Source organism: Chrysemys picta, chromosome 10 (assembly GCF_011386835.1).
Source record: "Chrysemys picta bellii isolate R12L10 chromosome 10, ASM1138683v2, whole genome shotgun sequence".
Lineage (NCBI taxonomy): Eukaryota > Metazoa > Chordata > Testudines > Emydidae > Chrysemys > Chrysemys picta.
Window position 1 is genome coordinate 33,123,828 of NC_088800.1, and position 13,486 is coordinate 33,137,313.

General features: G+C 43.5%; 1 protein-coding gene across 8 annotated transcripts in view; it reads right to left on the reverse strand.

Annotated features, from left to right (window-relative positions):
- The window catches only part of VPS13C (vacuolar protein sorting 13 homolog C), a 213,820-nt gene that overhangs the window by 35,661 nt on the left and 164,673 nt on the right, over positions 1–13,486 (reverse strand). For all 8 annotated transcript variants that reach the window (XM_065558347.1, XM_042853814.2, XM_005285023.5 and 5 more), the window contains 5 exons: positions 6,663–6,803; positions 4,838–4,919; positions 4,659–4,728; positions 3,532–3,643; positions 1,431–1,544 (listed from right to left, as the gene is read on the reverse strand). In XM_065558347.1, coding sequence (XP_065414419.1) covers positions 1,431–1,544; positions 3,532–3,643; positions 4,659–4,728; positions 4,838–4,919; positions 6,663–6,803 — 519 coding nt within the window. The remainder of the gene's footprint in view (positions 1–1,430; positions 1,545–3,531; positions 3,644–4,658; positions 4,729–4,837; positions 4,920–6,662; positions 6,804–13,486) is intronic.

The window sequence follows — 13,486 nt, forward strand, 5'->3', positions numbered from 1 at the left end:
TCACCTTAGTCAATTTCTGAGCCTCGCTACCATCCAGGTTTTTTGCATACTGGGACCTGCCACGCTAGTTGGTGGAAAGAAAAAACAGCCCTTCTTCCCCAAAATTACAGACCCTTAAGATAGAGCTCCAAAAGGCCAAAAAGCATAGCCATCTCCAATGAAATTCAACAGGTATATGACCAAATTCCACAAGTAGCGCCAAAGAGTTAATGAAAGTACAGTCAAATTCCACCATTTTATTGTGGGCCCCATGATATTTAGTGGTTTTTTAAACTCTGTCCTGAAGTTATGTGATTGTTACAATCACTAGTTTAATTTGGGAGAAGGGAGAGAAGAGGAAGCACAACTAGAGCTTAGAATGTAACCCAAATACACCCTAAAGATTCAGAAATAAGGCCCAGTAAGAAGAAATCAAGATCTTTTATTATTTTTTCAATGTAACAATTTTAAGCCATTTATATTCTGGGGGGCATGATTCATGATTTTTGAATACTTGAGGTTGTAATACTATAAAAAACAAAAGTGTAATTCTTTACAAAAACTGTGGTTCCTCTAAGCCAGTGTTTCCCAAACTTGGGATGCCGCTTGTGTAGGGAAAGCCCCTGGCGGGCCAGGCCGGTTTGTTTACCTGCCGGGTCCGCAGGTTCGGCTGATCGCGGCTCCCAGTGGCCACGGTTTGCCGCTCCATGCCAACGGGAGCTGCTGGAAGTGGCGGCCAGGATGTCCCTTGGCCCATGCCGCTTCCAGCAGCTCCCAATGGCCTGGAGTGGCGAACTGCGGCCAGTGGGAGCCGCGATCGGCCGAACCTGCGGACGGGGCAGGTAAACAAACCGGCCTGCCAGGGGCTTTCCCTACACATGCGGTGTCCCAAGTTTGGGAAACACTACTCTAAGCAATTAACTCATTACTGCAGAGGAAGAATACTACAGGTTGATGCAGAACTAGACTACAACCATCAGTGAGCTTTCTTCCCTTACTGTGACTGGAATAAAAAGGTAAACAAAAGAAATGAAAGAGAGGACATTAAGTATAACGAAAGATTAATGCTTTTTATTCAGATTGTTCACATCTGTTAAAAAGGTGAACATTTTCACCATTATATATGTTAGTATTTTTATATTCTTTCTAGTTTTGACATCCATATGACATCCATTATAGCCTTCTGTGTAGACAGTTATTGTTATTAAGTGCAGAAGGAACATAAAACAAATATTTGTTGATGATTCCTAGATCAACTGAAAAACATTTCCACCAAGTATTGAAAATCTGACAAGTCACAGATTCCTGCAGGGTCATATTACTGTAAACGAAAGGCTAGAAAATAGTTATTTAATCCAATCAATGTGAATGGCTAGTTAAACATGATAAAGAAATTAGGAGATACTATTTAAGGTTTTTGCTTCTCTGAAGTATTTTCCTCTACAACATACCTTAATTGGAGAAATATGGAAGTGCTCAAAGAAACTGAGGGTTGACATATCAGTTAAGGAAGATTCCATCAATTCAGCATTAAGAGCATCTACGTCTTGCTGAATTAACTTTGTCTGTTTGTAAAAAAGAAAATTTTAAATCAAAACTCTGGTTTCCTCAATGTCAACCTGAATTCAAAATGGAAAAAAAAAAAGCTATGGGATCAAAGAAATGTAAAAGTAAAATAATTACACAATTGCTTAGAGAGCTGTAGCAGAGATGTCCTCCAAATACACAAGTACAGTAGAATAATTATCCATCATATACTAAATTGTGATAACTATGCTCATTCCTTCCTTATTCAAAGAAGTGCAAACTAATACTTTCTAGATGACCTATTACACACGTTTTTCTTTTGATGGGTAAATTTTCTTGATTTGATGACAAATATAACTTCTCACATTTATTCCATCTCACTCAAGATTTTTCTGTCATTCTTTAGTTTTTTATTACTTTATTCATTGAGATGGAGTGCTGAGAACTACAAATTATAAACCCTTATGATTTCCATGAAGTCCTTGTTCACCTAAAGCTTTTTTCCCCTCAATTAGAGAGGGCCTTCAGTTCCACCTGGAAATAAGAAACTTTATGGGTTTGAACATTTCATTTCAAAACCAGTTTGTAGGAGCTACTCTCACGCAGAAATTATGGGGGATCTTTTTATTTCTGAAGATCTATAGATGATAAAAAAATGCTCCTGTCTTACACTGCACAACTAGCACCTGCTGCTCCCTTAGGAAGAAATGGAATGAGTATGCATACTTTACAGCAAAATGATGGGGTCTAAATTAGTGGTTACCACTCAAGAGAGAGATCTTGGCGTCATTGTGGATAGTTCTCTGAAAACACCCACTCAATGTGCAGCCGCAAGTCAAAAAAGCTAACACAATGTTGGGAATCATTAAAAAAGGGATAGATAAGACAGAAAATATCATATTGCCTCTATATAAATCCATGGTACACCTACATCTTGAATACTGTGTGCAGATGTGGTTGCCCCATCTCAAAAGAGATATATTGGAATTGGAAAAGATTCAGAAAAGGGCAACAAAAATTATTAGGGGTATGGAACGGCTTCTGTATGAAGAGAGATTGATAAGATTGGGACTTTTCAGCTTGGAAAGGAGACGACTAAGGGGGGAAATGATAGTGGTCTATAAAATCATGACTGGTGTAGAGAAAGTAAATAAAGAAGTGTTATTTACTCCTTCTCATAACACAAGAACTAGGGGTCACCAAATGAAATTAATAGGCAGGAGGTTTCAAACAAACAAACAGAAGTATTTCTTAACACAACGCAGTCAACCTGTGGAACTCCTTGCCAGAAGATGTTGTGAAGGCCAAAACAATAACAGGGTTTAAAAAAAGCATTAGATTAATTCATGGAGGATAGGTCCATCAATGGTTATGAGCCAGGATGGGCATGTATGGTGTCCCTAGCCTGTTTGCTACAAGCTGGGAATGGGTGACAAGGGATGGATCACTTGATGATTACCTATTCTGTTCATTCCCACTGGGGCACCTGGCATTGGCCACTGTCAGAAGACAGGATACTGGGCTAGATGGCCCTTTGGTGTGACCCAGTATGGCCATTCTTGCGTTCAATCTGACAGTCAATTAAAATGGGAACTATTAACAGGTTCAATTAAAGATACTCTATATGTAAGTTAACTGTGCATTTTTTCATTAGCCCTATAAAATAATTGTATGTATCCTACTGCAATCTTGGCCCCCAGCACCTTGTAGCCATGAGATCCACAAGTTGAATGTGCATTGTTCAAACAAGTGTTTTAACATTTCTTATGAATAGTAGTTACCCAAACACTGACAAGCTACTACTACTAGGAGCCCGCACAAACTAATAGAGGGCCCAATTCTATACTTCAATTTGAGAATATATATTTTTCCCCAACTGTCTGAGCATTCAACTGGTAGTCATTTTACAGTTTGGAAGATGCTTTCCATTTGTTTTAAATTTGATTTTCAAAATATCTAATTCACATGGTAATAAATCAAACCTGTTTTAGCAAAATAAATACTTTTTCCCTAAACACACATTACCCTTTGCCTTTCAGCTTCTGGATCAGTAGATGGGGTGAAAAGCCCAATAAGTGCTCCTAGAAACCCCTGATCCAATTTCAATGCCATCTCCTGGATAAGAACCATGAAATATCTAAGAAAAGATAAAAGGAAAAATATGGTGACTGACTTTTGCATACTTATAATCACAGATCATCTTATAGATACAGATTTAAATTAACAACCACATGCTGGGTATTAAGTGTTCAAGCTCATAACAATATTTTAATGCTCTGATTAGAGTATTAAAAGCATCAGTTTATAGTTGGAGGGGCCTAACAGAAAGACATCTGAAGAGTTCTGCTATTAATAATAGGCTGCAATTCAACACAGAAAAGGCACAATACATTAATAATCTAATCTATTTAGGGTTTATCCTAATAATTAACTGGAATTTCATACATTACAATACAATTGCTTCATGAAATACATTCTGAGAAAGTAGTAAAGGTCATGGGATAAGTGGTTTCAGATCCTTAAACTCTGATTCTGACCACTGTAAAACTCCCATGTAAACTGCCCATTTACCTGGGTGGTCACAATGATTTGTCAGCTTCTGCGGGGGGAAAACTGCATTTACAACACAAATGTTCTCTGAATGTGTTTTTGTATCTAATCAAACTGGCTCATGCTGAGACTTGTTTTAGTACTTGGATTGGAAGACTTGGTACGCTAATTGCATCTTAGCATGCAATGGTACAGGCTCAAAGCAGTGGTTCTCAAACTGGGGCCGAAGCTTGTGTAGGGAAAGCCCCTGGCGGGCCGGGCCGGTTTGTTTACCTGCCGGGTCTGCAGGTTCGGCCGATCGCGGATCCCACTGGCCGTGGTTCGCCGCTCCAGACCAATGGGGGCTGCGGGAAGCAGCGCGGGACAAGGGATTTGCTGGCCACCACTTCCCACAGCCCCCATTGGCCTGGAGCGGCGAACCACGGCCAGTGGGAGCTACGATCAGCCGAACCTGCAGACCCGGCAGGCAAACTAACTGGCCCGGCCCACCAGGAGCTTTCCTTACACAAGCAGCGGCCCCAGTTTGAGAACCACTGGGCTCAAAGTATTAGCTCCACAGGTATTAACATTTCTAAAGCAAGGTATAATATGCTTTTACTTACTTGAACTGCAGTACTTTACTGTACTCATTGAATCTAGTGATGATGCTGATATCTATGAATGGTTTTGGCTCTAATAAAAAAAGTGCAAATTAGTTTTATAATGGATTCCATTCTGCAGTTAAATCAAAATATTTAATGTCATGGCTAACTAATTTTAGATTACTCTTGCATTTACTTACCTGAATCCAAAGCTATTGACTTGGGAGGGGCTACAGGGTGAAACACAACTGGGAACATTGGACCAGGTAACTGGTTATCAACCTGAAACAAAGTCATATCAGATGAGCAGTATTTTAGTGAGAGTAAGATTTATAAAGGATTCCTTGGCTTCAGGTGGCTTAAGCAGCTTAGGTATATAACGATGTTTTGGAGTAAAAGTTGTCATTTGCAATCTTATTTTGTGTTTACCCTGATATCTGAAGCCTTGCTAGCACCTGTTTATCAAGAACAGTTAGGACCAACAGAATAACAGTTGTGATTGGAAGTGTGCAAATAAGCTTTCAAATTTCAGCACAGGCAGGGGTTTAGGTACTATTAAAAACACTCTGACTGTTTGTTGCTGTTTTATATTTTAAATAGTGAGGGGCCATATCTTGCAGTCCTTACTTACAGGCTCCCACTAAAATCAACTCCCCTTTATTTCAAAGGGATTTAAAAAAAAAAAAAGGTTTTACAGGATTTGGCTCAAATCAAATAAGATGGTCTCTGTAAACTCCACTTTCAACAGCCTGGTCACATGCCCCATTCCATACATAGGCCTTACGTTATGATTTGAGATTCCAACTAAATGTGGCATACAATGAATACTTGGTACCATATTGTATTACTCCTCCAAGTACGAAGTGCTGATGCGAACACGAAGCTATAAATGACTGAAGTGACATTATAAGAAGCTAAGAGAGCTTGGTAGACAGATAAATTTCTTAAAATTTCTCAAATGGACTGAACTTTTTAGGTTTGTAAGGTTTTTATATCATTAGGCAAATAAAAAGAAATGGAATATAAAAACACTTTCAGTTGTGGCCTTGAGTCAAGTAACAGGATTTGGAAAAAAATATCCAGTTATGAGGAACATAGCTGGTTATTTAAAGAGAGGTTCTTTGCAGAAGTATTAATACTGGAATACCACAAGTTTTCTTCCTCCACAAACTCCTATTTCTCATTCTTTAAGAAAGTATTATCTACCCTTCAGAGAACGCTTTTAGCAAATATTCTCCCTTTCTTCTTTTGACTGAAGAACATTAGAATCTGCTAAGCTTGTATGTAATCAGAATCTACAAGTCAAATGTAATAGCTTTATTTCTACTTTAAGAGCACTTCAGAAGATTTACCTTTGGTGCTGAATTCATGGCAGTGCATGAATGGGTATGCAATTACAATTACAGGGAGTGGCGAAGGGGAGGCCTAGAAGCTCAAGTTTTACAATCGAAATGTTCTTACTGTACAAATATTGCTTCAGACTTCCAATACACTGAAGAACCCAAACCTTCCAACTATTACTACCAAGAACAGCAATTTCTATGTTGACTGCTCACAGTAGTAAACACCATGCCAGGTAATTCTTGTAGGATTGGACTCTGAACCTCTAGGTACAGCACAGAGAGTAAGGGACATCTCATAACTAAATGCAAAATACACAACAATTTAAATGCTGACAACGTTTATAATTATTTTCTCTGCCACAACAAGATTTCCATCATGACCTCAATTATAACGTCTCCCACTCGTCTTTATTCTGTCCTATAGATTGCTTACCAGCACCACCTGTGAAATTCTGGGATACAGTAAAGTCCTGTAGCATGTCTTTAAGGTCATCTAAGCTGATGAAGCAAAGCTAACAGTGAGGTCCAGATCAAAGGATTATTCACCACAAATACCTTGTGGCCCCTTCTTATTTTACCACAAGAGGACTGTCAGCTTCAGATGATCTCACCTGCTGTGGAATTGATCTCAACGCTTACTAGCAATTCTTGTTCAGCCTACAGTGAATAATAAAAATGATACCTGAAGCCAATTCAACTGTGCCCGTAAGCTTCTTTGGTGAGGAGACTGTTTGAACTCAACATGAATGCCCGATAGGAAGTTTCGTCGAATACTGCATTTGATTGGGAGGCGCATTTTCATTGGCATCTTACAAAAATTCACCTAGAAACACATAATACATTTTAGCTCCATTTGGCTAATATTATTGCTCTTAGATTTCATTAAAATGTCCTTGGACTAGATGTGAATGGGCGTTCATCAATTAAAAGAAAGTACATTAATATTAAAAAAATTGAATTTCCAGAACTTTATCGCTGTTGCATAATAGAATGGTTATTGAACTGGACGTACACAAGCCAACACTGATTTTTTCTTTTTCTTTTCTTTTCCTTATAAAGGAGGAAAGAAAACCAGATCTTATTTTGTTACTTTTGGTGCATATCTTTAGTTTGTTGAATGGAGAAGTTGGGAGCAATCTCATCCCAATTTAAGGTATCAGTAACATTTTTAGTCAACAGAATTAAAGATAACTAGGAGTCCGGTGGTACCTTAAAGACTAACAAATTTATTTGGGCATAAGCTTTCGTGGGTAAAAAACCCACTTCTTCAGATGCATGGAGTGAAAATTGCAGATGCAGGCATTATTTTACCTCTGAGGTTGCACCCCATAATGCTTTATAGAAATATGCTTATGAATGTAAATATGACATAACTGGAATATGTTTTATGCTATATATGCCATGTAACATATCTCTGCAAAGGTTATGATCTACTGAATATATTCATCCTATTTGTATGCATGTATCATTTTTGTGTTTGAAGTTATGAATACTGGCTGTGTACTTATTTGATTTTAAGTAACCTCAGTGAAGCATTTGGTCAGCTTCTTGAGAAAAAGACTATTCTCAGTAAGTGCCCAATCAAGAAACACTTAAGCTGACAATAGACTTTGATAGATGCCAATCCACATCTGAGCTTTCCTGGGAACGTTCCTGTAGAGAATTAAGTCATGCATGGACATGTGACTTGCCCAGGTGACTCCAAATCTCCATCTTGTAAAGGGGATTCTACACAGGGGAACGGAGGGGTTTCCACCCACAAGAGAGAAGCTATATAAAGCCCTGGGAGACCCCTCCATTTTGTCTTCAGCTGGCTCAAGAGGTAGCCTCTCCACCCAAAAAGGATACCTGAAAGAAACTGGAAAAAAGGACAGTAACCACAGGGGTGTGAGTGATTGCTGAACCCAGACTAGAAGGAGGCTAGTCTGTAAAAAGCTTACTGGAACATCTCTGAGGGCGAGATTTCATCTGTAATCACTTTCTTACTGTATTAGGCTTAGACTTGCATATTTTATTTTATTTTGCTTGGTAATTCACTTTGTTCTGTCTGTTATTACTTGGAACCACTTAAATCCTACTTTTTGTATTTAATAAAATCACTTTTTACTTACAGTAACTCCCCACTTAACGTCCTCTCGCTTAACGTTGTTTCGATCTTACGTCCCTGCTCAATTACAGAACATGCTCCATTTAAAGTTGTGCAATGCTTCGCTATAACGTCATTTGGCTGCCTGCTTTGTCCACAGCTGGCAGCTCCCCTACACCCCCCACCAACAGTGCCTCCTGCCCGCCGGCACACCCCACGGATCAGCGCCTTCCCCCTCCTGCCCCCGGCAATCAGCTGGCTTGTGGCCTTCAGGAGGAAGAGGGGAGGAGCGAGGACTTGGCCCGCAGGCTTCCCCTCTCTCCCCCGCCACCCGAATGCCACAAACCAGCTGATTGCCGCAGGCAGGGGAGAGAGAAGGGAGCCTGCACTCTGAGTCCTCGCACCTCCCCCCTCCTTCTCCTGCCTCCTGCCCGCGGCAATCAGCTGGCTTGCGGTATTCAGGAGGCAGGGGAGTGAAGGTGAGCCTGTGCGCCGTGTCCTCGCTCCTCCCCGCTCCCTCCTGAACACTGCAAGCCAGCTGATTGCCACGGGCAGGAGGCAGGGGGAGGAGGAGCGAGGACACGGCGTGCAGAGTAAAGGGGGAGGAGGGAAGGAAGAAGAGGCGGGTTAAAGGTAGGGGTTTGTGGGAAGGGGTGGCGTGGGCGGGCAGAGGGTTGAGCCCCCCACCCCTGGTGCTTGCAGAGTAGGGGAAGCTGCTGCTCAACATGCTTCTCCTAGCCTACAGCACCTTCAGCCTCCTTGCCTACCTCATTGTCTCTAGTGCCAGTGAGCTGTGCCTGTATGGGTAAGGCGGGGGCACCTCCCAACTATAGTACTGTACTGTATGGCAAAAAAATTTTTTTTCCTGGAACCTAACCCCCCCAACCCCCGCATTTACATTCATTCTTATGGGGCTGTTTCACTTGAAATCGCATTTTTCAGGAACGTAACTACAACGTTAAGTGAGGAGTTACTGTATTAATTAACCCAGAGTATGTATTAATACCTGGGGGAGGAGGGGGGCAAACAGTTGAGCATCTCTCTCTATCAGTCTTATAGAAGGCCAACAATTTATGAGTTTATCCTGTATAAGCTTTATACTTGGCAAAACGGATTTATTTGGGGTTTGGACCCCATTGGGAGTTGGGTACCTGAGTGTTGGAGACAGGAACACTTCTTAAGCTGTTTTCAATTAAGCCTGCAGCTTTTGGGGGACGTGGTTCAGACCTGGGTCTGTGTTTGTAGCAGGCAAGTGTGTCTGGCTCAAACCAGGCAAGGCACTGAAGTCCCAAGCTGGCACGGAAAACAAGATCAGAAGTAGTCTTGGCACATCAGGTGGCAGTTCCCAAGGGAGTTTCTGTGATTCAACCCGTCACAATACCTGTTATGCAGCTATAATAATGCTTGCATCTGTAATTTTCACTCCATGCATCTGAAGAAGTGGGTTTTTACCCACGAAAGCTTATGCCCCTATAAATTTGTTAGTCTTTAAGGTGCCACCGGACTCCTCGTTATTTTTGTGGCTACAGACTAACACGGCTACCCCTCTGAGAATTAAAGATATATGCATGCAAATGAAAATATTTTTTCCAGCACGGAATTTTTTTTACCACAAATCTATGTAACTTGGATAATATTCTGAAGAAATAATCAGTTTAATAAAAAACCTCCATCACTTCATTATTTTAACTCAAAAATGCTGAATCACAAAAAATTGAGTGTCCTATGTATCATTTAGTTCAAACACAATCATATTCAAAGCTACACAAAAACTTAAGGCCTATATAATTTATGGTAGTATAAAAGATTACCTTTTTGGATACAAAATAGAAGAAAAGTTCAGATTGTTTATAATACTGAATATCATAAAAGTTTTATCTCTATTTTATTTAGCCTTATTAAGTACTTTAAGAGATTTTTTTCAACAATTCCAATATGCTTGGAATGTAAGTGTTCTACAAATAACTGGTTCTTTAGAAACATCTAAATCACAAGAGAGAAATGTTATAAACACCTGAAAAGCTACAGATTTTTTTTCTGAATCAACAATGTAAAAATGGGTAATTCTATTTTCATCCTCAAACCACTATGCATTAAAAAACGATTACTCACCTTTGTAACTGTTGTTCTTCGAGATGTGTTGCTCATATCCATTCCAATTAGGTGTGTGTGCATGCTGCGTACACGATCGAAGAATTTTCTACCCTAGCAACACCCGGTGGGTCGGCTGGGGAGCCCCCTGGAGTGGCGCCTTCATGGCGCCGGATATATACCCCAGCCGACCCAGCGCCCCCTCAGTTCCTTCTTGCCGGCTACTCCGACAGTGGGGGAGGGGGGCGGGTTTGGAATGGATATGAGCAACACATCTCGAAGAACAACAGTTACAAAGGTGAGTAACTGTTTTTTCTTCTTCGAGTGCTTGCTCATATCGATTCCAATTAGGTGACTACCAAGCCTTACCTAGGTGGTGGGGTCGGAGTGAGACATCGCTGAGTGCAGAACCACTGATCCAAATGCAGCATCGTCTCTAGACTGCTGTACAAGCGCATAGCGAGCAGCAAAGTTATGAATCGATGACCAAACCGCCGCTCTACAAATGTCATGGATTGGGACGTGAGTCAGGAAGGCAGTCGAGGAGGCTTGGGCCCTCGTGGAGTGGGCGGTGAGGCGCGGCGTCGGGGCACCGGCCAAGTCGTAGCAAGCATGAATACAGGACGTGATCCAAGAGGAGATACGTTGTGAGGAGACTGGTAGGCCTTTCATCCGGTCAGCCACTGCAACGAAGAGTTGTGTCGTCTTCCTAAACGGCTTCATACGCTCGATATAGAAAGCAAGGGCCCTGCGTACATCCAAGGAGTGCATACGTTGGTCTTGTCGCGTAGGGTGCGGCTTAGGATGGAAGACCGTGAGAAATATATCCTGGTTCACATGAAAAGCTGATACCACCTTGGGAAGAAAGGCAGGATGGGGGCGAAGCTGCACCTTGTCTTTATGGAAGACTGTATACGGAGGTTCGGATGTGAGGGCTCCGATTTCAGAAACACACCTTGCTGAAGTGATGGCTACAAGGAAGGCTGTCTTCCAAGATAGGTAAAGGAGTGAGCAGGTAGCCAATGGCTCGAACGGGGGCCCCGTGAGCTTGGAGAGAACCAGGTTAAGATCCCACGCCAGAACCGGTTGACGCAGCTGTGGGTATAGGCGGTCTAAGCCCTTGAGAAATCTGACGACCATCGGGTTAGAGAAGACTGAGGAAGCGTGTTCTCCTGGGTGGAACGCTGATATAGCAGCCAGGTACACCCTGACCGAAGATATCGCCAGGCCCTGCTGTTTTAGGGATAGGAGATATTCAAGTATAAGTGGGATTGATGCCTGCAAGGGGGGCGTGACCCGCTGCTCGCACCAACAGGAGAAGCGCTTCCATTTGGCCAAGTAAGTGGCCTGTGTAGAGGGTTTCCTGCTGCGCGGTGCCAGGGAGCGGAACTGGGAGCGAGAACAGTGCCGATGGCCATGCCAGTACCGGGATCCAGATCTGGATCGCGAAGAAGACCGTCTGTAGAATCGGTGCCGGGAGCGGCCTCTCGAACGGGATTGGCGCTCATACCGGTGCTGGGAACAGCGTCAGGACTCTGAGCGGTACCGATGCTCGGGTCGGTGCCGAGAGGTGGACCGGTGCCGGGAGGAAGAGCTGGGCCGCGAGAATGACCGGCGTCGTGATGAAGTCCGGTGCCAGGACTGCAAGCAGCGTCGGGACCTGCTCCGAGACTGGGAGCAGTGCTGAGAGTCCGCGCTCAGAGATGGAGGGCGTAGCAGGGCAGGCTTGCCCCTGGATTGCACCATGCGGAGCGGATGCGGTGCCGCGGTCTGAGACGGTGCCGGTTCCGTGAGGGCAATGAGGTCTCTCGCCATCGCAAACGTCTCCGGCGTAGACGGGAGACACGGCTCAACCACGGAACGGGGCGGGGAGCCAGTCCGCACCGGACTCAACGGCCCTACTACCGGTGCCGGCATCAACGGTGTCGATGACGGCGCCTGCAACCTCGGACGTTCCGATGCCGGACGCGACTCCGCAGCCAGTGCGGGGGGCGCCAGTGCCTACTGTTGCGTGGCAGTCTCTTGTGGTTTACGGGTTCTCTTGTGACCCGGAGACAGGGAACGGTGCCGAGGGGCTTGTGGCGGATGCAGTGCCGATGGAGGACGGTGCCGTGGGGTCTTATCTGCGTCTCCTCGTGGTGCAGTACCCGAGGCCGCCACCGGGGCGCTGCGCACTGAGGCGTTCAGTGCCGGAGCTTGGCATGCCGAAGGAGGGTCTGGGCTAAGTGCTGCCTCCATAAGGAGCTGTTTAAGATGAAAGTCCCGCTCCTTTTTGGTCCTGGGCCGAAAAACCTTGCAGATCCTGCACTTATCAGTCTAGTGAGACTCCCCTAGACATTTTAGAGAAGAGTCGTGGGGGTCTCCCGTTGACATAGGCTTAGCACAGGTCGCGCACGGTTTAAAACCAGGAGCCTTGCGCATGAGCCCGGCTGCACGCCAGGGGGAAAGGTGGAGATGAAAACCCCTTAGCCCCGCTAACTACTTATAACTACTCTGTAACAGCTATTAAACTACTAAACTATACTAAATCTATTACTATACAACTAACAACTATCTACAACAAAAACTAAGAAAGCTAGGGCGAGTGGAGGACAGCTATGCCGCGCTCCACAGTTCCAACGACCGTCACGGGTGGTAAGAAGGAACTGAGGGGGCGCTGGGTCGACTGGGGTATATATCCAGCGCCACGAAGGCGCCACTCCAGGGGGCTCCCCAGCCGACCCACCGGGTGTTGCTAGGGTAGAAAATTCTCTGACGATCATGCACGTGGCGCGCGCACACACCTAATTGGAATCAATATGAGCAAGCACTCGAAGAAGAATGGCTATAATGCTATGTCTTCAATTTTTATTTGTGCATCTCTTTAAGGATTAAGATTCCACAAAATGAAACAGCTCCCATTTTTAAGTAAGAGGCGATAATGTACTAGTCAATATTTACATTCATCACTGCCCTAAAATAGATGGAATCCAAAGACCACAATTCAGCAGTACACATCTATTTAGTAAAGCACTTAAGCAGATGTTTAACTTTAGGCACATATTTAAGTCCAGTTGACTGCAATGGTATTTCAGCACATATACAATACTGAATTGAATGGAAGTGTGACTGATCTTATCTTTTTAAGTATCAGAGGGGTAGCCATGTTAGTCTGGATCTGTAAAAAGCGACAGAGTCCTGTGGCACCTTATAGACTAACAGACCTATTGGAGCATAAGCTTTCGTGGGTGAATACCCACTTCGTCAGACGCTGTGTCTGACGAAGTGGGTATTCACCCACAAAAGCTTATGCTCCAATACGTCTATTAGTCTATAAGGTGCCACAGAAG